Raw genomic sequence first — 26,331 nt, 5'->3', positions numbered from 1 at the left:
TGGATTACAGGAAAAGCCAGCCTTCCACCAGAGGGAGAGAGCGCCTGAAAGAATGATTCATACTTGGAACCGGTGCCCAGTGAATAACATGAGACCAAGTATCTGTGTATAATTACCTAGTAGGTTCAAAGCTGTTACCCTAGGGTTCCCTCACATACTCTAAAATAATCTTTGCTCTTTACAACAACTCATTTCACTGGAAAAGAGGAAGAGAGGAAAGGCAGCCAGCCACAAACCCTAAACGTTTATCTCTGAAAGATTAATTCTTCTTGACCAACAGAGGAACAGGCACCCAGGCTCATGGCAGAGAAATGTGGGCACCCCTGGGAACGAAATTTTACCACATGACCCCAGGGAAAGTTTAGGTGGTTTCATCCAAAAGCATCTAATGGCTGTTTGAGGAGGGCGGAGGGGGGGGGTGCATGCTAAGGACATAGCACTATGTCTGGGAAACACAAAAAGAATAAAATAAAACTCTGCCCTTGAAGAGGATATAAGATAAGGGTAGAGGCAAATACCTTTAATGGGAATACATTATGCCTTTCTATTATAAGCTAACTATTATTTGTATAATGACTTAAAACACTTTTATATTCATTCTCTGCAGAAATTTCAAGGCTCACAAAACCTCATGAGGCAGGCACTGTTCTTGTTATCACCCACCCCTTCTCCCACTGACCAATGACAGATGTCCTCTGAGGCTCAAAGCAGTTAGGTGACCTACTTAAGATGACACAGCCAGCGAACAGTACAGTCAGAACCTGAACCTCATGCTTTTTCCTGTTACAAAAACAGATGTGTTGTCCCAGTTTGCTTTAGAACTTTTCTCTTTGTCTTTAATGCCCTTCAGGTCACAAAGGTGTGGGTAGCTTCGGATTTGGTTTTATTTACCATCCCTACCCTGAACTCAGTGTGCCTCTTCCACCTGGGGAATGATGTTTTTCTTCAATTGTCTGAAATCCTCACTCGTATCCCTTGACATGTTGCCTCTCTCCCATTCTTTCTAGTCTCTTCTAGAATTCAAGTAGTTACTGTTGGACTTTCTCCATCTGTCCTCCAAGCTTTTCATGATTCATCTGTATTTTCCTTCTTTGTAACTCTCTGTGCTATATTCTGGGCGATTTCCTCAGATCTCTTCTCCAAAGCACTAATTCTCTCCACATCTTCATATAATGCGCTAGTTTAAGCTTTTCAGAATCTACCTGTCCTTTATTCGTTAATATTGTCTGTTCTTCCATTAAGGTTTCTCTATCCTCTTTTAACTTTTAGGTCATTTCACACACGCTTATTGCACTGTGTCTGGCAGGATGTTCTTTCATACCAGAAGCCTACTTGTCACAACTGCAGGCTCTCCCACATGGTAGTTTTACTGTTAAGTCCATCCTCAATGGAGACTGTTTATTTCAAGAAGATCTCCCTTGCCCAGGATTAGGGGAGTGTCTCTACTCAGTAGCTTTATGGGTGTTTGGAATGGGCAGTTTATCATCCACTCCCTATTTTATGCTAATTTATCCACTCAGGGAGAAATTTGGATCTCTTATCCAAAGTGGCCAATTTAACTCAAAAGACATTTAATGGTGCGTGTCGCTTTCTCTGCAAGGTTCTGAGTTTAGGAAAAATGAAATAAATAAAATACTCTTATAATGAGATATTGTATACAAAGTGCTCATCACAGAGAGTAAAACACGGTAGACATTTGCCAAATGCTAAACATCTCCCCTTCTCAGGGCAGTAGGAAGCACATTGACTTGGGCATGTGGCTCTGAAGAATCCCTTCAACTCTCCACAGTCTTTTATCCTTTAGTAAAGCTGCTTTTCACCATTGTGGAAACGAACACTGACACAGTTTTCAAGGTAAATATTGTTTCAAAATTATTTTTATTGCTATAAGTACGCACAAATTATGAAATTGATTTGAGCAGGCTTTTAATTATAGGTTTTAGCCTTCTATGATTCTCCACAGATTCCATTAATCCTTCTTTTTAACAGTTGAATTATTAATATAATCAATCTCCTACTTGGACCAATTTCTAAGTTGAGGAGATTATCAAGCTACTCTACAATTATACTTGAAAGGAATTCTAAGACAATTGTTAGTTATTACACACCATCCAAAGTCCTATTTTCAAAGGTAAGCTAACACACCACCGTCACTCTCCCAGAGATTTTACAAAGATAAATTAAAGGGAAAAAAAAAGATAAAAAGAACTGACAATGAAAAACTATAACATTTATAATACAACTGTCACAGAAATATATAAATAAGTGTTATTTGACTGCATTTATTGCCTTGAAAAGTAGCCTTTCATAGTTAATTAACAAGATTTCCCTTCAACAGACAATTATCCAGCAAAACAAAAACTAAAACTATTCTTTCACTGTCAATCCCTCATTGTGTAAAAGAAAAGCAATGGGGAAATTTTTGAAAGAATTTTCAGTGGACATATTTATATCTGAAAGTTTCACAATGAATAAAGTTTCGGCATTACTTATTTTAAGATGAAAAACTAATGCTCCCCCTTAGCTCACATAATCAAAATTACATTTATTTCTTACCTCTGAACTTCTTGGGAGGATTGGCAAGGTCCCCGGCCTCTGGGTGTACCACACATCTGTCATCCACTAATCTAGAAAGAAATGCATGTTTACAATGTTAACTTCGTCATATCCATAAAGCATAGACTGCACATGGACATTCTATAGACATCTACTAAAAGTTTTAATACTCTTTTTCACTAAGAAGCTGTTTAATAATCATGGATTTATAAAAAGATTTGGTTGTAGAGATATTAATTAAAGCAGGTTTTATGAAACTGAAAAACAGGAAACATTATTAAGTGGTAGGAAACTAGCTAGATAAATCATGACACGGACAAACCATGGAACACTGTAGAGTTATTTAAAACTCTATTAAACGAAACGCACCGGCCTGCAAAATGTTCATAATACGTTTTGAACATAAGTGGTAACCAATCAATAAGATATCATATATGCTTTAACACATACGCACACACCTCTACACATATATACCTATAATGAATGGAACACGGACAGTAAAATAGTTAGGAGGATTAAATGACTTGATGTTTTCAAAGTACCTAGTACAGTTTCTGGAAGCTTCTGTTTAGTTGATAAGTAAAATCAAGAACCTTGTCTGTCCTATTCCTCACCATACTCTCTGCTTCTAGAATAGTGGCTGACACATAGCAATTGCTCAATGAATATTAGTCAAATGACTAAATTGCCTTTATAGTCACAAAGACATGCTTAAACTCTATTGAAATATTTATAAGAAGCCAATTTTCAGGAAAATTCCAAGATAGAGAAGCTAAATCTCTGAACTGGCAGCCAGGAAACATGAATCTTCCATTCAAAGAGAAAGACCTAACTACCAAAGACTCACTATAATGTTCATTTCTCCATTAACTAAGTAGTGAGAGTAAAAAGGTTTTTTCCAGAATGTTAGAAGAATGCATGTGAATTAATTACATGTATTTGAATTCATTTAAAGGGAGATGCCCAGGCTGTGACTTTCTGTTTTTGTTTTTTTTTAAATATCAACCAGACTCACTAGCAAGCACTAACTCCAGGACAGGATAAACTCACTGAACTAGGATGATCAACCAAATCAAAATGAAACTTTTGGTTCCTGGTTTATCTAGTTACTGGAAGCAGACACTCCCAAATCACCAGATATCTCTATGAGATTCAATTTCCACAAAACAAAATTTTGTCTGCAAAAAAAAGCAATACAGTTCTTACTTTGATTTCATGTGTGTGTATATATATATATATATATATATATATACACTTATATATATACACATATACACACACACCCCATTCACACAGGTTTACTAAATGTGGTTTTACAAGAGCCACCAAACATGCAAGAAATTCTTTTTAAGAGTCTCTACAAATTATTTTCTTAGAAACAGGAAGTCACGTTGGATCGAGAGAAAGCAAACCCAAACTTTCACAATGCCCATCTTCAGCTTGTAACATTGAATGTGAAAGGCCCAATAGTACTGAGACTATCACAACATAATATTTAAATAAAAATGCTGTGAGGGAAAGGTCAGATTTTCTAATTGGTCAAGACATGTTAAGGATTTAAAAACATAATGATCAAGAAATCATAGTCCTGGGCCGGGCGCGGTGGCTCACGCCTGTAATCCTAGCTCTCTGGGAGGCCAAGGCGGGCGGATTGCTCAAGGTCAGGAGTTCAAAACCAGCCTGAGCAAGAGCGAGACCCTGTCTCTACTATAAATAGAAAGAAATTAATTGGCCAACTGATATGTATATAAAAAAAATTAGCCGGGCATGGTGGCGCATGCCTGTAGTCCCAGCTACTCGGGAGGCTGAGACAGAAGGATCGCTCTAGCCCAGGAGTGTGAGGTTGCTGTGAGCTAGGCTGACGCCACGGCACTCACTCTAGCCTGGACAACAAAGCGAGACTCTGTCTCAAAAAAAAAAAAAAAAGAAATCATAGTCCTATTTACAGCACATAAAAATTACATAATAAGTGACATTGACATTCTATTCATTTTTGGTGCCTGCCCATTCCCACAAAAATACAAACTCCCACAAATGCCACTGAGTTCCCACCTGCATGGACCAGCCGTCAAGAAGGGTGGAAATGAAAGCTATAAATCAGATCACAGTGCTTTTTTTTTTTTTTTTGAGACAGAGTCTAACTCTGTCGACCCAGCTCTAGTGCAGTGGCATCATCATAGCTCACTGCAACTTTAAACTCCTGGGTTCAAACCATCCTCCTGTCTCAGCCTCCCCAGTAGCTGGGACTACAGGTGCACACCATCATGCCCTGCTAATTTTTTCTATTTTTAGTAGAGACAGGGTCTTACTTCTGTTCAGGCTGGTCTTGAACTCTTGACCTGAAGCCATCTGCTCACTTTGACCTCCCAGAGTGCTAGGATTACAGGTATGAGCCACCTCATCTGCCCAAAGTGCATTATGTAGACACTATGTCTATCCTCAATTATAATACCTGATGTCCTGGATACAAACATAATAATTAGGAGTGACTTCAGTTCTAAGAATTTGTCCTATTCCTTATACACAAGCTCTTGTGAAAATCACAAAAGTGATCATTTCATTTTGCAGACGTAAAGAATTGGAACTGAGTTTGGAGGGGAAGGAAGGAAGGAAGGAAGGAAGGAAGGAAGGAAGGAAGGAAGGAAGGAAGGAAGGAAGGAAGGAAGGAAGGAAGGAAGGAAGGAAGGAAGGAAGGAAGGAAGGAAGGAAGGAAGGAAGGAAGGAAGGAAGGAAGGAAGGAAGGAAGGAAGGAAGGAAGGAAAGGAGGGGTAGGAAGAAGCAAGGAGTGTGAACCTGGTATAAGACATATGATCATTGACATTAAAAGTCAAACAGGATTTTAATGGTAGTGGTTGGAACAACTTCTACAATATCCCCAGCAGCCTCTTCTTAAATACCTGCAGGGCCATTTACCACTTTTCTGATGGTACTAATATTGGAAATGTATTTTATGTGGAGGTGAAACAGCACCCTGTCTTTCACACCACAGTACTCATCACACTTTCTTATATCTGCTTGCTTAATTGTCTGGGTCTTCCAAGACATTTTAAGCTCCATGAAGTCAGGAATTGAATCCATCTTGTTTACCATTTATAAACTTGGGATCGACTAGAATGAGTTGCAGTAGATATTAAATAAATATTTGTTAAATGAACAAAGGAGTCAATGAATGAATGATATTTGCTTCCCAATTAACTTGCCCTCTTTGGTCCCAGTTCTTTCTTCTGGGGCTATATAGACCAAGTTTTCTTTTTCTGAAATGAACAAGCCTTATTTCTCTCCAGTTCTTCCTCATATGGATAGTAACAAAGGAGCTCAATATCTTTTCATATACTCCAGTGTCATCATCCCCCTTAAATGTGATCCTAGAGACTATGCACATGAGTCCAGATATACTCCCAGAAAGTACAGGGCACAGGAGACTACTGCCTCCTTCTCTCTGAAATTAAACTTGCAGGAATGCATCCTAAGATTTTAGTAGCTTCTGTGGCAGTCAAGGCCCACCTCTGACTTTCACTGGGTTTACAGCTAAATAATAATTCCAGATCCTTCTCATGTGTCCTACTGATAAGCCAGCTTCTCCCATTCACCAGCAGGGCAGTTAACTTTTATAACCTAAGGACTAGAATTTATAACCAAATAGGGATAAATACTAATATAAAGAATAACCTTTGGCCAATGAGGGGAAATCATCTGAAAAACATATTCATCTAGTCCATCCCTCGATAATTCATTAGAGACCTTGTCATGATTCTTGCCCCTTTTAATCACTCATGCTCCGTGTTTCCCAAATTTGGCTAATTGGCTGAATTGGCTGAATAACTTGGGAAGTTAAAAATAATAACAACAAAAAACTTTCCTTTGTCCAGACATATTGGATCAAACTTTCTAGGGAAAAGGACTAAGAATTTTTTTTAAAAAACTCTTTAACCTTCCTTAAATGGAGTAGGGGTACACGCTCTGCACTCTCACAATATCCTAGGATATCCTCTAGTGACAGAAAATATCACAATCCATCATAATTTCTTATTTATACACATCTCTGTAACACTATAAATTAAAAGTTCCAAGAGAGTCAGCCCTTTTCTGTTTTGCTCACCACTATGTGCCCATCTGTGACCACTATGCCTCAAACACAGAAAGTGCTAAATAATTAACTGATGAATGACTGCAGTGACATTTCAAACCACTGAATAAATCAATGATGCTATTTTTGGTAGTTCACATAAACAATAAAAATAACTGGAAACAATAAATCGTTGCCTAATAGGAAATGAAAGAAAGGGCTGGAAATGCTCCCCATCTAGATAGATCTCAGAAAATTATCAAAAATATCATATCCTGAAAAGGCGTAAGGTAGCTTGCTCTAAGTAACAATATCTCATATAGCACCTTTCACTCCAATGTATCAGTGTACTTTTTAATGGGCTGCATTGATTTTTCTCATGACTGAATTAGCAAGTAAGCCAAACAGGCAATTAGCATGGCAGCCTAACATTCTCAATTTGTCACTGAAACTCATCTGATATAAAACACGTTGTCCTCCCTATTTATCTTCTCTTCATAAGGTCATACCTGGAAGTTATTTGTTCATTTTAATTTATAGGAAAAAAGTCATTCAACAATTAGACCTTCAATTCAAGACTAGTCTGAGCAACATAGCAGGACTTCATCTCTATAAAAAACAGAAAAATTAGTTGGGCATGGTGGCACACGCCTGTAGTCCCAGCTACTCAGTAGGCTGAGGCAGGAGGATCACTTGAGCCCAGAAGTTTTAGGTTACAGTGAGCTATGGTGATGCTACTGCACTCCAGCCCAGGTAACAGAGCAAGACCCTATCTCAAAAAAATTAAATTAAATTAAAAAATAATTAGACTTCCAAAAGTATAAGGAGAATTTAATAGCTACTTTGAATGATTTTCAACTTAAGTATGAATAAAAAGCATATGTGGGCCTGGTGCGGTGGGTCATGCCTGTAAACCTAGCACTCTGGGAGGCTGAGGTGGGAGGATCACTCGAGGTCAGGAGTTCAGACTGAGCAAGAGCAAGACCCCATCTCTACTAAAAATAGAAAGAAATTAATTGGCCAACTAAAAATATATAGAAAAAATTAACCGGGTATGGTGGTGCATGCCTGTAGCCCCAGCTGCTCAGGAGGCTGAAGCAGAAGGATTGCTTGAGCCCAGGAGTTTGAGGTTGCTATGAGCTAGGCTGATGCCACGGCACTCTAGCCCAGTCAACAGAGTGAGACTCTGTCTCAAAAAAAAAAAAAAAATGTGAATCAAATTTTAAATAGACATACAAGAGAGTTAAAAATAATGTGAGAAATATAATATCTTCATGAAAAAAGTTTTGTTTGTGCATTAAATTCAAGTTCATAACACTTTGTTACAACTAAAATACACCATTAATTATTTTCACAGATAGCAACAGTCAAAAGAAAACGTGTTGTTTTTATCTATTTTCTAGGTTTTGTTGTTTAAGACTCTACTGCTGTCCATATCCAGAAACACTGAAGAAAATCCATCCTTCAAACCAGGCTTCAAGATATAGAAATTGGCTGGACATGGCGGCTCATTCCGGTAATCCCAGCACTTTGAAAAGCTAAGGTGAGAGGGTCACCTGAGGCCAAAAGTTCAAGACCAACCTGGGCAACATAAGAAGACCCCATCTCTACCAAAAAAAAAAAAAAAAAGGAGCAGCCGGGTATAGTGGTACTCCCCTGCAGTCCTAGTTACTCTACCTACTCAGGAGGCTGAGTCTCTTGTTCATCTCACTTTGCTTGAGCCCAGGAGTTCAAGGCTTTGGTGAGCTATGATTGCGCCACTTCACCACAGCCTGGGTGACACAGCAAGACCCTGTCTCTTAAAAAAAAAAAAAGAAAAGCAAAATCAAAAAGATACAAAAACCAATTGAAATTCATCCTTCGCACACATCTGCAAGTTTCATTTCTTCACTGAAGCTATATTCCCCCCAGATGAGGCAGTCTTCTCTGAATTCCTATAGCAATGTGAGAGTACTTTCTAGTTTACAAGATGGTCTATGTCATTCTATAAGTACGTCATACACAGTAGTCTTATTTTCCTAGTTGAATAATAACTATAATCTGTCAGTCTGATTACATGCCAAGTACTGCTCTACATTGTTTACTTACATTATCACTAATTTCCAAACAATTTTGCAAAACATCCTTCTCCTCCAGATTGGAGAGGTCAGTTGATATGGTCACGATGACAGCTCAAGAGCCAAGCTAAGATCTAGACTCAGATCTATGAGACCAAAGACTTGGCTTCCTCTTTCTATTCCACGAAGCTGAACTTGTAATTCTCTTGTATACTCTACATGCATGATAGAACAAGGAATGTGCAGGAGATACTTCAAGATTTTTTGTTGAAATGCTAATTGACTTTCTTTGATATCTATTCCAGCTTTAAAATCCCACAATTCTATATCTCCATTTTTTACAGTATCTATCCTTAGAAAGCAGTATTGTGTACTGAAGTATTTCATAAATGTCATTAATTTACATAATACCTTCCTGATTTTTACCATATCTAGAAACCAAACACCAAAACACATTAAAGTAGGGAAAGGATGGATTGTTAAATGATGTTAGTACAATTAATTATTCATGTGGGAAAAAAATGCATAATTCCTTCCTCATATTATACATAAAAAGTCAATACCAAGTGAATTAAAGTCTTAAATGTAATAGGTAAAAGTATTAAATTTTTTAGGGCCAGGCATAGTGGCTCACAACTATAATCCTAGTACTTTTGGAGGCTAAGACGGGAGGATTGCTTGAGCCCAGGAATTTGAGACCAGCCCAAGCAAGAGCAAAACCTCATCTTTACAGAAAATATAAAAATTATCCAGGTGTGGTGTTGTACACCTATAGTCCCAGCTACTCAGAAGGCTGAGGCAGGAGGATCGCTTGGGCCCAGAAATTTGAGATTGCAGTGAGCTATGATGATGCCACTGCACTCTAGCCTGGGAGACAGAGCAAGACCTTGTCTCAAAAAAAAAAAAAAAAAAAACTATAAAGCTTTTAGAAGACATACGTGGGTGATGATTTTCATGAAATCAAGGATAGAGAAAAATTATTTAAGCCAGACTGAAAAAAAAAGCTTAAGAGACTGATAAATTTGCCTACATTAAAATTAAGAACTTCCATCCATTCAAGGATAATATAAAGAGATACAACAGTCACAAAGCCACTGCCATGCTTGTGCAGCACACAAAGTATGCTCTGAAATTTGGTTTATGTTCCAATGTTGAAGCCATGTACAGTGACAGTGACACAGACAACATTTGCCCAGCAGTAGTGGTTTACTTGCACAAGAGAACAGTCTGTGCAGCCAACAGAAGCATGCTTTTCTCATTCACACAAAAGCCATAAATACCAGCAACATCCCTTAACACACAAGCTACAAACTAGGAGAAGAGATTTGCTACAAAGGCTTAGAATCAGAAATTTATAAAGAATGTCTAATAAACAATAAGAAAAAAGATAACCAAATAGAAACATGCAAAACAGTCATGAACAAGCTTGCGGAAACATTAATAGCTTTGAAATATCTGATAAACTGCTCAACTTCATTCGTAACCAGAAAAAAGCAAATCAAATTAAGATCCCATTACATATCCAACCAATTGGCAAAAAATAAGGTAGGAAAATACTTAGATGTCAGCAAGGTTTTGAATCAATGCAAATTTTTATTCACTGATGGAATAAAAACTAGAACAAACATTTTGGGGAAAAAATGTGGTATTTAAAGTTGAACAGGGGCATACACTTTTATTCAGCATTTCCATCTCTAGGAATACATATGCTCTAGAGAAATCTCATAAACTTGCATCTGGAGATATATACAAGAGCGTTAAAGGCAACATTGTTTAGGATAGCAAAAACTGGAAAAAAAAATAACAAATGCAGAATGATAAATTAAAGCTAAATTAAGAGTTTCATACAATAGATAATAGATACTGAAAACAAATAAATTGCAGCTCCATGCAACAACACTGACAATCTCAAAAAGATAAAGTTGAGCATAAAAGAAACAAGTCCAAAAATAACGAATTATATAATCCCATTTACATAGATGGCATAAATAGGCAAAACTAAACAACACATATTTTAGGAATACATATGGGGTATAAAAACATTATTGTAGAAAAATACATGGCTATCAGACTTTTAAGTATATTTCCCAAAGAAAGCAAATTACTCCTTGGTCTCTGGTCCCTTTTTATTCCAACAACTACAAAGAAAATGCCACATAATATGTAAAATGTTAGTCTGATCTTTTTTCCTCATGAAGCCATAAGTGGTATTTCTACCTTGAATATATTATAAATTAAGTGTTTTCCTGATGTTTGTTTACCACGTATACCTGATCTATTTACCATTAAGTGATATACTTCATTTCTAACAAATTTCTAACAATATTTCTAACAGTATTTCTAACAATAGCCCTGAATCACATTTAAATAAAATGAATTTGGAGCTGAGTGCAGTGGCTCATGCCTGTCATCCTAGCACTTTGGGAGGCAGAGATGAGAGGATTGCTTGAGGTAAGGCGTTCAAGACTAGTCTGAGCAAGAGTGAGACCCCATCTCTACCAAAAATAGAAAAATTGGCTGAGTGTAGTAGCGCACACCTGTCGACCCAGCTACTGGGAAGGCTGAGGCAGGAGAATTGCTTGAGCCCAGGAATTTGAGGTTGCTGTGAGCTATGATGATACCACTGCACTCTAACCGGGTGACAGAGTAAGACCCTGTCTCTAAAATAAAATAAAATAAAATAAAATAAAATAAAATAAAATAAAATAAAATAAAATAAAATAAAATGGATTTGAGAGGAGAGAGGAGGTGGGACATCACAATGGACATTATTATTACAAAAGCTTTTACTACGAAAGGGGATTAAGATGGTGGCTAGGTTCATAAGCATAATGGAATTGCCTTTTAAAGTACTTGCAGAACTTTATCACAAATAATTCTATCTCCCAACTCCAGGATTTTCACTCTCCATGACTACGTGAACTTCCCCCTTAGCCGCAATCTTCTGGCTTCTTACCTAAACTGCACCTCCACCCCACAATCTCCACCACCAGCCCCCACAACTTTGGCACATTATCCAACTCCCTCCTTCACCTTCATTTAGAAGTAGCACTAGAAGAAGAAAAAAACATGGGTTTTAATCCTTGATCTGCCTTGACCAGCTGTGTTTACATGAGTTACTGAACTTCTCATTTAAAAAATGAGGTAGTTGTGACCCCACTAGTTCCTTGCACTTCTGTGGTTTTTGTTGTTTCCCTGATCCTGTTTTGTGACAAGAGTTGGCTTGTGGTACCCTCCTTCAATAGCAAATTCGACATTTATCATATTTTATGCACTGTAGTTTGAAAGTTTAACTGTTTAGCACCTAATTTTTAAACATGTCTGTATTATTTTATCATTCTAAGCAAAATACTAGTACTAAGTGATTTTGTTCCATTCATTTACCATCGTCTTGGAAGGTATTATTTTAAAAACTTAAGATCTGGCCATCTAGTAACACGGACTTTTATTTAGCAGTACTCAAGTTGACCAAATAAGGAGTCAATTCCAAGGATATAGATTCATGTTTGTATGGTAATTAATTTATCTCATGATGAAGAGTAACTTGATAGGAAATACTGGGTTCTAAAAATGTCCAATTTCACACATCAAATCTGACAGGTCCTGTGTCGTTACCACTGCACAAAGCCATACATAATTCAAATCATGCAAAGAGGGAAGTAATTTCATTGCAAAACTTTCTGCCAAAGAATTTTCTAACTTGTAGAAGCAAAACAGATGCAACATACCAAATTCACTCATGGCTATCCTCATATTTTGCCTGTCTACGATAACAAGAAGAGTTAAATGCACATTTGTTTTTGCCATTTGAAATGTGTGGCTTTTATGGTTAAACCAGTAAAATTTAACATTATCTTCTCTTTTCAGATGTGTCTCATTTCAATAATATTTTTGACTAATACACATAGTAAAAATATGCTTATTTCCATGTACAAAGTGTTTAAATCATGCACAGGTCTACCTCTGCTTATATTTCTAAAATTGGTTCTACCCAAAATTAAATTGTGCTTGCTCTTAGGTATTTAAAATGTTTCCAATTATTTTTCCATGAAAGGCATAATTAACCTATATCCACATATAAATTACAGCATAAGCACTAAACTTTGAGGTACCTGCTAAAAAAGCTGGGTAAATCTATATATTTAAATTTTTTGATAAGACTAAATGATTAGGTCACTAAAAATGAAATGTCCGATTTCAAATCAAAAGTTTAGTTGATTATATCTCAAACAAGAAGCACTAAAATTAATCCAAGTATGAGCCTAAACTAGTTTTGCCATCTTAACAATAATAGCTTGATTATGCCAGCAGTGAAGAAACCTGGAGAGCAAGTGGCGATGAAATCATGAAAGGTGTTTTCCACAGATTACTGAGAATTGAATATTTTTCCTTGCAAGAAGTGATCCAAAGCCTGGAAGAAGTAGTAGTCAGTTGGTGCAAGATCTGGTGAATGCAGTGGATGACAGCAAGTTTTCAAGTCCAGCTGCTGTAGTTTGAGCAGCATTGTTTATATAACAACATACAGTTGCATTATCTTGCAAGAGAATTGGCCCATCTCTAGTGACCAATCTCGGCTGCCTAACTGCAAGCATGCTCATCTTTTCATTTACTTGGTTGCAGATAGATATCTGCTGGTCAGTAGATATCCGCTGTAATCAACTGACCAGTTTTCATGAAGCTGTAGTGAAAAATACCAGCACTGGGCCACCAGACACCATTAACTTTTGTTGATGAATATTCAGTTTTGGACTGTGTTTTGGCACTTCACCTTTATCCAACCATTGTGCCAAATGCTTGTGACTGTCAAAAAGAATCCATTTTTAATCACATGTAACAATATGGAGTAGAAATGGTTAGCCTTCATGTTTTGACAGCAAAGAAAAACAAGCTTCGAGATGATTTCTCTTCTGATGCTCATTGAATTCATGTGGTGCCCATCTATCCAGCTTCTTTACCTTCCCCATTTGTTTCAAATGCTCCAATATTGTTGGAATAGTAATGACAAACCTTGCTGCTAATTCATGTCTAGGTTGAGATGGACTGGCTTCCACTACAGCCTTCAGCTCATCATTATCCACCTTGGTCTCAGGTCGCCCATGTGGCTCATTTTCAAGATTAAAATCACCAGAACGGAACTTCTCAAATCTCAAACTTTTCACGTACCATGCCTTCCTTAGCCATATCCTTCCCAAACACTTCCTTGATATTTTGAGCTGTCTGCACTGCACTGGTTCCATGATGAAACTCATATTCAAAAATAATACAAATTTTTGACTTATTCATAGTTTCACAAAAATTGCTCTAAAAAATAATTCAAAAGATAATCACAAGCCAAACCGTGGGTTTGAAAGAATGCAAATGTACCTTCACAATAAAAATAAAACAAGACATGTGAAAGTGACATATCAGAGATATCAACTGTCAAATTTAGTATTTAAGGAAAAGGAAATTGGACATTTCATAATAATTAACTACCTTTTTAAAAATCAGCATCATGTGACCACAAAGAGAATTCTGTCTCTGAAATATGAATCTTTTTATAAGTCACTGCGAGAAGCCATCACTTTGTAAAGCAATTATCTTCAGAGTATGGGTGCTGATGAAACTAAGGTGAAAAAAAACCAAAGGGGCTACACATATAGCCTTTCAAAGAGAAACACATATAGGTGACAATGATTGCAGTAAGGATTTGCCAGTATATTTTGAAAGCTTAAAGTCCCAATCCAGCCAAAGGAAGAAATCATGAATTTTTTCTTCTGGGCTTTTCCTTCTCCATCTCCTTCTCTTTTAATTTCCTGTTCTTGATTCTCCCTACCCTGCCTTGACCTCTTTGAACCCAGTATTATTGAAAGTCAGTTTGCAAAGTATTTTGTCCCAGCCTGTCCATTACAGTTCTCATCAAAGTCAAAGCATTTGCAAAATGTCTTTCTCAGAATATAAATGGGCATCTGTACCAGTTGAGATCAATCATTCAGTGATGGCTGAGCCGACCTTAACTACTATCAGTTCTCAATCACCTGCAAAGAGCTAGAAAATCGCTGGCATGCTGGTAAAAGTAACTCACAAGGCAAAGTTCCGGTCCAGATACTTATTACTACCACACTGTGATTCCTATCTGAGTTTTTGCCACCTGGTTGGCATTGATTTTTCAGGTACTCTCAGGGAAAAGGCCATAAAAATCATCAATTCACCTAGAGCTATTCTCTTCTTCAAAGTACAGACACCTCCCCCTGCTCCAGGTATTTTTCTACTTTTGGTCACTCTCAAGTGCCTGTGAATAGTTTTTTATAATTTGTTCAGAATTTATAGTCATACACTTCAAATTAAATTCAAAGAAATATGAGCTCAAATATTTTAACAATTACTGTTAAATAAGAAGATAAGGAACAAACTATTATGCATGAGTCAGCAAAAACAACAGTATGATTATCAACTAAATAATATAAAATAATTGCTATGAAATGTTTAAAGAGATGAAAGACAAATTTTTTTTAAAAGCAGCAAGTAGGAAGCCCATCTAAAATCGCCTTATAGATTTGGTAAAGAATTTCTGGAAGTGAAAAACAATTATTGAATAAAGTAGGTAGGCTTAAGATAGTCAATCAGACACAGCTAATCAACAACCTGGAAGATTGGTCTTAAATAATTACTCAGAATAAAGCAGAAGACAATAAAGACAGAGAAAATATGAAAACAGGGTTAAGAAATACAAAAGATAGCATATGAAGTTTACCATGCATATTTAATTAGCATCCCAGAGAGAGAAACTAGAGAGAATGGAAAAGAGGCAATATTTGAAGAGATAATAGCTGAGAATTTTTACAGCTAATGAAAGATATAAGTCCACAGATATAGAAAACACAATATAGGCCAGGCGTGGTAGCTCACGCCTGTAATCCTAGCACTCTGGGAGGCCGAGGCGGGCTCAATTAGTCAGGAGTTCAAAACCAGCCTGAGCAAGAGTGAGACCCTGTCTCTACTATAAATAGAAACAAATTAATTGGCCAACTAATATATAGAGAAAAAAATCAGCCAGGCATGGTGGTGCATCCCTGTAGTCCAAGCTACTTGGGAGGCTGAGGCAGGAGGATTGCTTGAGCCCAGGAGTTTGAGGTTGCTGTGAGCTAGGCTGACGCCACGGCACTCACTCTAGCCTGGGCAACAAAGTGAGACTCTGTCTCAAAAAAAAAAAAAGGAAAGAAAAGAAAACAATAAATTCCAAGAAAAGTATATTTCTTTTCTTTTCTTTTCTTTTTTTTTTTTTTTTTTTGAGACAGGGTCTTGCTCTGTTGCCTGGGCTAGATTGCAGTTGCATCATCATAGCTCACTGCAACATCCAACTTCTGGGCTCAAGTGATCCTCCCACCACAGCCTCCCAAAGTACAGGATTACAGGCATGAGCCACTGCAACTGGCCAAGAAATAAATATATTTTTTAAAAAACAGATACACTCAGATCTGTTCAAAGACAGAAAAGATCTTGAGAGTAGACCAAGGGAAACAACCATCTGTGAAGCAATTAGATGGACAGCAAACTTCTCAGAGTCTATAATATAAACCAGAAGATCATGAAATCATTTCTTCAAATGCTGAAATTTTAGTTGTCAAGGTAAAATTGTGTGAGCATCAAAACTAACTTTTAAGAACAAGAGTAATATGAAAGTATTTTTAGATAAATAAAAACTAAGAATTACTACAGACTTTTTTTTTAATTTCCATGGAATATAATATAAGCAAGAAGATAATTATCTTACTAGAAAAATCTAAGTCATAAGAAGAAATGGTGAGAAAAAAACTAGTAAACATGTGAATCAATCTAAACAAACATTGTCAGTATAAAAGAATAATTACTAACAAACATGTGGGGTTAAAAAAGAACAGCACTAAAATTCCAACAGCAACATATAAGCAGAAAGGGAATGATCAGAGTTAAATAGTTCTGTGGTTCTGAACTGTACAGGAATGAGTTAAAATATCAATTAACTTACTTTGTGGTATATATACGGTAACACTTTTCCTCATCCCAGCTTTATTAAGGTATACTTGACAAATAAAAATTGTATTCATTTATGGTGTTCAACATGATGTTTTCACACATGAACACATTGTGAAATGATTAAATCAAGGTGACTAACATATCCATCATCTCACATACTTACCATTTTTCTGTGGTGAAAACACTTAAATTCTACTCTGTTAGCAATTTTCAAGTATACATTATTATTAACTATAGTTACCATGCTATACAGTGGATCTCCAGAATTCATTCATCCTAAATGAAACTCTATTTAAGCACCATCTCCCCATTCCTCCTGCCCCCACCAGCCACTAGCAACTATCATTCTACTCTCTGCTTCTATGAGTTCAACTTTTTCAGATTCCACATATAAGTGAGACCATGTGTTATTTAGCTTTTGTGCCTGGCTTATTTCACATAGCATAATGTCCTCCAGGTTCATGTATATGGTTGCAAATGACAGTATTTCCTTAATTTTAATGCTGTATAGAATTCTATTGTGCATATGTACCATATCTTCTTTATCCACTCATTCATCTATGGACATTTAGGTTGATTCTATATCTTAGGTGTTGTGAAATAATGCTGAAATGAACACAAGAGTGCAACTATATCTTTGACATACTCATTTCATTTCCTTTGGATATATACCCACAAGTGGGACTGCTTGATCATATGGTAGTTCAATTTTTAGTTTTTTGAGGAATCTCCATAGTATTTTCCATAATGACATGACAGTACTAATTTACATTCCTACCAACAGTGTACACGGACTCCCTTTTCTCCATACCCTCCCGGACACTTGATATCTCTTGTCTTTTTGATAACAGCCATACTAACAGGTGTGAGGTGATATTTCCTTGTGGTTTTAATTTGCATTTGTTGATGATTAATGACGTTGAGCACTTTTTCCTATACCTGTTGGCCATTTGTATGCTTTCTTTTGAAAAATGTCTATTCATGTCTTTTGCCATAATAATCATAATACGTTTAATTTTTTTATCACTTAAAAGATTTTCAATTGGATAAAAAAAAATCCAGCTATATGCTATGTACAAGAGTCATACCTGAACACAAGACAGAAAAAGGCAGAGCAGGGAAATGCTAATCGAAAGAAAGGCATGGTACCAGCGATAATAACAGAGAAACAGCTTAAAGAGAAAAAAGCTTTAGTCAGAATTTTAAAAGCTATTACATAATGAGAAGTGTTTCAGTTCTCCAAGGAGATATAAAAATTCTAAATATACATGTAAGAGCCACAAAATATATTTTAAAAATTTATAAGCTATAGGGAGGAATCAACAAATACATTATCATAGTGGGAGATCTCAACATATTCTTAATTACTGACAGGGCAAACAGACAAAATTTACTAAGGATACATGCTTTGAAATCCATAACTAATAAGTCTGATCTAATGGACATATATAAAACATACAACTTCTAATGGAAATATGTAAAATTAAACTGGAGAAAATTTATTCTTTTTGAGCATATATGGAATATTAACATACCAGTTTCCTCAACTATGTTCAGATTATATGGTTTTCATATCTCTGTTCTATTTCTGAAATGTAGCCTAACTTTACAGGTTTGGCTTGTTAAAAACTATTATTCTTTTGGCCTAAACTGAACTTGTATTTAACTAAAAACCCCACACTCACCCATCCTCCAGAGGCGTAGGGTCGCCTTCTATAGTCCCACCATATTTGACATCCTGTTATCCTATTGCATTATACCTCAAGCTGTTATCGTATTGTATTACACCTCCAGCTACATGTCTCCAATAAGCAATGAGCTCCTTGGAGTCAACAGCACTGTATTTTTAATCTTTATATCCTTAATATGCCAGCACAGTGACTGGCATGTAGTAAGTGCAGAAAAAAATAATTGTTGAATGAATCAATTGATACTTTAATGGACCACAAAAGTAAAGAAAACAAATTGCAAAAGGACAAAATGATACGGATGGTATAGCAAAAAGATCATAGGAAGGAAAGATGAGGCAAGAATGTGATAATGATACAACTGTTCATCCTTTGTTCACACCCTAGGCAAACTACCAAAGTAACAAACATTTCATTATATATTCTAAAGTGGATGGCTAAAAACTACCTCCAAAAATAATTCAGTTAGTAAGAGTTCCTAGGCAGAACAGAACATTGGTTAGCCAAAAACATTTATTTCTTTGAAATCTTCAGAGTACAATGCAGTTAGTGATTAGTTCTGTGGCCATAAGGACCTGCCCCTTCCCTGTAGCTTTAACTTTGCCTCCTTCTTCAGAAAGAGATGAATATGAGAACCAACTACCACTTCCTGGCTGATCAGACATAAAAGAGAAACATTCCTAGGAGGAAATAGTTGGCAAGAGAAGTTCCCTGGCCAGAAAAACCTCCGGCAACTATAGACCGATTCCCACAATCATTATAACATGAGAAACTAGGCTCATATTGCCAGAAAGCTAGAGGATATAAAAGTTACCTTGTTAAAGTTGCAAGCAGATGATTCTTGTTTCTTAGTCAACCCGTAACTAGGATGTTTCTAAGAACTATCAAAAAAGGGAAAAACTAAAAACAAAACAACTTCCCATTTTCACAATTCCTTCAGAGACAGAGCTTCCAACATTTAATTAACAGTGGCTAAATGTGAACAAATATAGGTTAAAAAAAATTGTTATTCCAACGTCACACCTATAATTGGTATGGATGGAATCAATGCTCATAAGGCCCTTTTATAAGCCATTTCTGTGTCCAAAGAAAATAATCCCAGACTTATCTGTGTCACAGGCAAGGGACTAATTGTGGCTGGGATGACAGATTTAGTCTCTTCTGGAGCATTTTAATTAAAGAGCACAGACCTCTCTTTTCTGGGATGGTGTGAATGAATCCTTACTGGAAAATAACGAAGTAACCCACATGACCTCTGAAAGCAGAGCCAACCAGCGGTAAAATCAAAGGGAAATAAAAACAAGCAGAAAAGTCTGATGGCTGAAAAGAGCTACAGGTATATACACTAAATTAAATTATTTCCCTTGCTTCTAGGTTGGACAAAATGTATTTTTTCCAATCCCTGGAGGCAGAGATAGTAATACTCTTGAAGTAGAATTCATGTTTAATTGTAGTAATAAATTTATCTCTAAATGCAAGAGTACCCCTCATTTTAATCCCTAATCCTTCAGACAGTGATCACAACCATAAATAAAAGTTCCTAAAGAGAGCGGCGGCCAGGCAGCCCAGCCCCAACAGCCCAGCTTCCACATCCCCCAGACACCCGGCACACACACCCTACCACCACCAAATAGCATCAAAGGAGGAGTCCAAGAGGAGATCCGCACAGCTGTCAGCTAAACCTGCTCTTGCAAAAGTGGAAATGAAGCCAAAAAAGGCAGCAGGAAAGGATAAATCTTCAGATAAAAAAGTACAAACAAAAAGGAAAAGAGGAACAAAGGGAAAACAGGCGGAAGTGGCTAACCAAGAAACTAAAGGAGATTTACCCGCAGAAAACGGGAGAAACTAAAACCAAGGCGAGACCAGCCTCTGAGGAAGCAGGAGAGAAAGAAGCCAAGTCTGATCAGTGTCATATACTTGTCTTGTCAGTGGTCCTTGGCTTCCTTCGTGGACAATCCAGAGGAATATCTTCATCAACTATTTTGCAAATGCAAGTTTTTAGTAGCTCTGGAAACATTATCAAGAAGGAAAGAGTCCCATGTCATCCCGTTGTTTTCAGTGTGTTTTTTTTAAAGAGGTGAAATCATTTCTTAGTTGTTTATTTTTTGGTACAACCAGAAAATAGTGTAAGATATTGAATTATGGGAGGCTCTGCAGCTTCACATTCCATAGATTGGGGAGGGGGGGGGTGTTGGTTTTTATATCCTATGATACAAAGCGTAGCAAATGGCAATACGGAGTCATAGTCCTGCATATAATGTCCTGGACATTTTAAATCACTTGTTGTTTTTTAGTAGAATTGTTTCCTAAAGAAACGTGCTCCTAATTCTTAAAAATTCTGCAAGAAAGATAAGAGTCTTTCCTCTGAGGGCACCCTCAAAGTGCCTTTGGTGACACCATCCAGAAAACCAGGTGCTCAGTAAGGGCCACTCAGTGGACCCGTTGACATCCTAAGACCATCACATCAGCCTCAAATTAAACTAGCTATTTACAAAAGGTACCATGGACATCAACTACATTTTAGTCTGTCTCTTGCCCTTTTAGGAACTTCCCTTTCCCACTCACAGCTCTTCATAAGGCATGGTGAAGAACCAGCAGGACTCCTCTACTGCCCAAGGGAGGGCATGAGACCTAGGCTGGCCCCTCTCCTCTAGATCACATACAGTCTCATCTTCCTAGGAAGCTGTTTGTGGCAAACTTATAGCTTAACAATTTTTAAATAACTGATGGGGGCCGGGCGCGGTGGCTCATGCCTGTAATCCTAGCTCTCTAGGAGGCCGAGGCGGGAGGATCACTCAAGGTCAGGAATTCAAAATCAGCCTGAGCAAGAGCGAGACCCTGTCTCTACTAAAAATAGAAAGAAACTAATTGGCCAACTAAAAATATATAGAAAAAAATTAGCCGGGCATGGTGGTGCATGCCTGTAGTCCCAGCTACTTGGGAGGCTGAGGCAGAAGGATTGCTGGAACCCAGGAGATTGAGGTTGCTGTGAGCTAGGCTGACACCACAGCACTCACTCTAGCCTGGGCAACAAAGTGAGACTCTGTCTCAAAAAAAATAAATAAATAACTGATGGGGAGCAAAGGAATTACACACATCTCTTCAAAAGGAGGACCCCCCCCTTAAGTTTTAAAGACTCAGTTTACAAATATACTATCAACAGCCAATTTTATATATATTTCTTTTCTCTTAGCAACTTTATTTGAATTTTAAAGTCTCCTGTTATAATCTAATACGACTAAAGAGCAATCAAGTCAAAACAAGCAAAATGTCAATAACTCTGGAAAATCATAGGGAAAATTAACTTTATAGAAGCTTCTCTTGAAGTTATATGCCTCATCTTTAGGATTTTAAGTCAGAGGAACATAATTTTACAAAGACAGGCTCAGCAAGAGTATCCTCTTCTGCGTTTGCCCTTTACTGGAGTGGAGGTGAACCTCTCAGTCTCTACTTTCTGATTCCTTTTGAAGCATATGATTAGGCTGTTTCACATTTGCATTTCCTGGACCCAAAAGGAAAGCTATTTCCTTTCATCTGCAAAATGGTTTTCCTCTACACCAATGCTGATCAGATTCTTGTCTTGTTAAAAAAGAAAACAAGAACCAGGGCTACTACTTTCCCTTATTCAAAAAAGGTCTTCCAACGATGTCTAAACAGCAGTTGATCCATTACAATCATCTTAAGCACCTAAACTTTCTCTAAGAATGTGATCTGGTGGCTTTCGTTCTGCCTGCTCTTACAGCTAGGCTACCCAAAGCAGACTCCTTTTCAAGGCAAAATAACTTACTTCTCAACCTTCTGCCATCCTATGGAATGAAACTGAAGACCAAGTAATCAAAGGTACACAATGATTTCTTTTTTAATCCTGCTCAAAGAATTCACTGATTCATATTCCCCAGGTATCCACTATCTTCACTCCTCTCTACTAGTTGTCTCCCTAGTGACAGGTGATCTCATCTGGCATTTTGGTAGGATCCTCCCAATTCCTCCCAAGTTGGTGTGACCTTCTATCTATATCTGCCTCTCTCATTCTCTTTTATAATGTCAAGCTTTAAACAGATTTCGAGTAAAACACCTGCAATATTTTTTTAACTGTTTTTTTTTTTTGGTTTTTTTTTTTTGAGACAGAATCTTGTTCTGTTGCCCAGGCTAGAGTGCCATGGCATCAGCCTAGCTCACAGCAACCTCAAATTCCTGGGCTCAAGCAATACTTCTGCCTCAGTCTCCTGAGTAGCTGGGACTACAGGCATGCGCCACCATGCCCGGCTAATTTTTTCTATACATTTTTAGTTGGCCAATTAATTTCTTTCTATTTATAGTAGAGACGGGGTCTCGCTCTTGCTCAGGCTGATCTTGAACTCCTGAGCTCAAACGATCCACCCACCTCGACCTCCCAGAGTGCTAGGATTACAAGTGTGACCACCGCACTGGGCCTTAACTGTTTTTCTTTTTTTCCTTTTTTTGAGCAACTGTTTTGGATCCTGTTCAACGATCTTGCCAATCTGATGATTTCCAATCAAACCTAACCAGGAAAGGGACAAACCTCCACAGTTACCTTATCCTGTTGGACATGCTATAAGGAACAAATATAGTTTAAATAATACACTACTCACTCTCTCCCACAAACCGATACAGATTTCAGCTTTTCTTTTTTTAAGTTTTTTTAGCTTTGCACATTAAGGCATAATGCCATTCATAATTACAAATTACATAGAAAAAAATACATCCATTAGAAGAAAAACAATTATTCAACTGTGTTTTATTTCTGGGTTGTACACCAAGGGCTTTGTCACTGAAAGGCCATGTCCACACAAGATGATGGCATCTCCTGCCAGGATTAGAAGGACTTATCCTAAATCACAAGAAATAAGAAACTTTCACAATCTCACTTTTCCCTTGCTTTTGTCCTGTCTGAAGAAGGTCTGTGAAAAAGCACATGATACAAACATTCGCTCTGGATTGAGATTTGATATTACCAACAGAATCACCACGCCTTTTTCAGTTTTCTTTCAAAAGTAATTTTATGAATAGTCTTTACAATAAAATCCTTATACTGTTGTCCAAGATCCCTATTGCTATTTCTCCCATAGTGTCCAATATTTCAGTGTTAAACTAGTGAAATGACACCTGTTCAGCTACACACTTTATTCAATGTTCAAAAGCACTCAATTCTCCCTAAATGTAAAAAAGCCCTAAAGTAGGCACTTGCCATTTTCCCTGTGTCCACCCTTTTTTCTTCTTCTCTACTGCTCAGCACAGCAACACACAGACATTCACTCTCCTTTCCTTTCACACCCAATCAAAAGCCTCTTCCCTGGCGGTTTACAATCTAAATTCCAAGAACTTGGCAGTCCAGAGCCGTCCCTGGGCCAGCCTCCTGGTGTGGGCATTCTGAGCACTGCCCAAAGACTTGGTAAGTAGCGAAAGTTTTCTTTCAAGGACTTGGAATTTAAAAACAGGAACAGAAAGGCTGTGATAGGAAATGTTTTATTTTCCCTCACTTAACAGTCCTTTAATTTATGGACATCTTGATTTAGACGTGTAATTGTGCTTAATATTTCACCTTTTAATCTTCCCTGAGTGCTGGAGTCTGAAGAAACAGCTGGACCAGTTTTGTGTGTTTCTTTAAACAATCATATGAAGTTTAAAACCATGTCTCATCTCCTCTCTCCTGTTCTGAGTTAAAAAAATAAAGAAAGGATACCTTAATGATACTCCAAAGATCATGATTGATCTGTTGAACTGTAGTCATGATATTTGGAACATAGTTTTAAAACAACTGCCTAAAACAAGATATTTAATTTTGTATATAACTAAAATAAATTATTTCTCTTTTTTCAATATCTTCTTTCATCAATAAACACAAAATAAAATCCAGGAAATAGTGAATTGTGAAACTAACTCAACGTTTTCTTTTTATTTGCATCACTGCTAAAGAGGAAACATTTTCCTGCTTTTCAAAGTACAAAAATCTAGGGGGGAAATCCATTCATGTTCAAATGTGTAATATGATTCAATTCTTGCTAATAAACAGGTTTAGGTGACCTCCTTACAACCTTATCATTTAAAAAAAATACTAATTTTTTAAATGTCTAGTATGTACCAGTATAGTTTTCCAAATACTCAAACAGATATATTGTCCCAAAGGACCACTGAGGAACACAAGACAAGTATTATCAGCATTCCCAATTTAAAGATGAGGAACTGAATTCAGAGTTTAAAGGACTTCTCCAAGTTCTCAGGGCAGAACAGAATTCAGACCCAAGCACTTGAGCAGCTCTTTCTGCAATCCATATTGTCCTTAAAAACTCATTACCAAGCATCTACTTATTCAATGATTTGACTTCAACCTTGAGATCAAATATGATTTCTACATAGTCCTGTTATAACCAATCAATATCTTCAATTGTTCAAGATGGGCCCAAGTTTTAAATATTTAAGACAGAAGAAAAGAAAATGAGTTGAAGATACTGACTTTTTTTTTTTTTTTTTTTTTGAAACAGAGTCCTGTACTGTCACCCAGGCTAGCCTACAGTTGCACACTCATAGCTCACGGTAGCCTCGAACTCCTGAGGGTCAAACAATCCTCCTGTCTCAGCCTCCCAAAGTGCTGGGATTACAGATGTGAGCCACCATGCCACTGGCCAAGATACTGACTTTTAAGAGTGCGAAAAATTTACTTTGATTTTTCTAAAAAGTTACATAAAGATAACATTTCAAATATTATATATTAGGAATCATAATTCATATTTGGTTCGAGCAGAAAATCAATTATATCTCTTTTACTAGGGGAAATTTTAAAGAAAAGCATCTCACAACAAAATTTTCTAATTTTTGAGATCTAAATGAATAATTTAGTGCTTGTAAACATTTTAAACATGTTAAACCCGGCTTATATTACATCCTGCTTTTTATCCTTCTCCATCATAATAATTCATATTCATTGTGTACACATAACATGCCACAGTTGTTCCATATGGTAGATAAGCTACCTGTCTGGAAACAAAATCTGTATAAACCAAAAGTGAGAACATTCACAATCAAATTTACCATGAGAAATAGAGATTCGAATACATTTGCTTTCATGGATGAGATTCATTTATCAAAGTTCTTCTGTGTTTATGAATAATATGCTTATTTTGGAAAAGTTTGTCTCATAAACTCCCCCCCTTTTCAAAATTTTCAAATTCTGTATCAGCATTATGGAGGTATAATTTAGCTACAACAAACAGCTGCCTTTCCTTTTCGACCCCTTACTGCTACCCCCACCCTTGATCTTCTTAGAATCCTTTTCTTCTTGACATGAGCTGATGTCAAAGTGAAATTTAGACCAAACCAGACTCCTGGGGCTTTGTGGCATGTAAAGTATTCAGATAATTCTCCTTTTCATCAGGAAGTGGACTCCACATGAGACACACTAGGACAGCAGTTCCCCCCGGCCTTTTTGGTACCAGGGACTGGTTTCACGGCTAGCAGCAGCCCAGCGGTTGGGGACCACAGTCCCAGGATAAAGCCCCAAAACAGTGAACTGGAAATGAGAATTACCTGACATAAGTAACAAAATAATTAAAGGCTTCCAATCTTTAAATCCTGTTTGTAATGACCCAGGAAACGTGGGCTCATGAAGACTGGAGGAGGACCCTACTTGGCCGCAGTGTATATGTCTTGTCTCTGCCTACCCTGCACCCCCTGCCCTGCCTTCTGGCAGCCGAGCGTTGACAGCAGAATAGAGAACAGCTCTTCTTCTTCCACTCAATATGGCATCATGATAATGTCACCTCTGTAAGCAGAGCAGATCATCCCCTGGCAATAGTGTTTGTCCGAAAGAAGGGACCATTCTTAGCCACTGCAACAGTGATAATAACTGTAGTACTTTTTTCTAGAGTTTAAGAGAATGAGGCACTCTCTTGTCAGCTCTAGTGTAAGAGGGCAGGGTAAGGCTGAAGTTACTAGCAGCCATGCTGCCACC

General features: G+C 37.2%; 1 protein-coding gene across 1 annotated transcript in view; it reads right to left on the bottom strand.

Moving 5' to 3' along the window:
• The window catches only part of ITPR2 (inositol 1,4,5-trisphosphate receptor type 2), a 467,092-nt gene that overhangs the window by 422,462 nt on the left and 18,299 nt on the right, over positions 1-26,331 (bottom strand). The window contains exon 2 of the mRNA XM_012739535.3: positions 2,557-2,627. Within this exon, the coding sequence (XP_012594989.3) occupies positions 2,557-2,627 (71 nt within the window). The remainder of the gene's footprint in view (positions 1-2,556; positions 2,628-26,331) is intronic.

This window comes from Microcebus murinus, chromosome 10, assembly GCF_040939455.1.
Source record: "Microcebus murinus isolate Inina chromosome 10, M.murinus_Inina_mat1.0, whole genome shotgun sequence".
In the NCBI taxonomy this organism is placed as follows: Eukaryota; Metazoa; Chordata; class Mammalia; order Primates; family Cheirogaleidae; genus Microcebus; species Microcebus murinus.
This window is presented reverse-complemented; position numbering and strand designations above follow the sequence as displayed.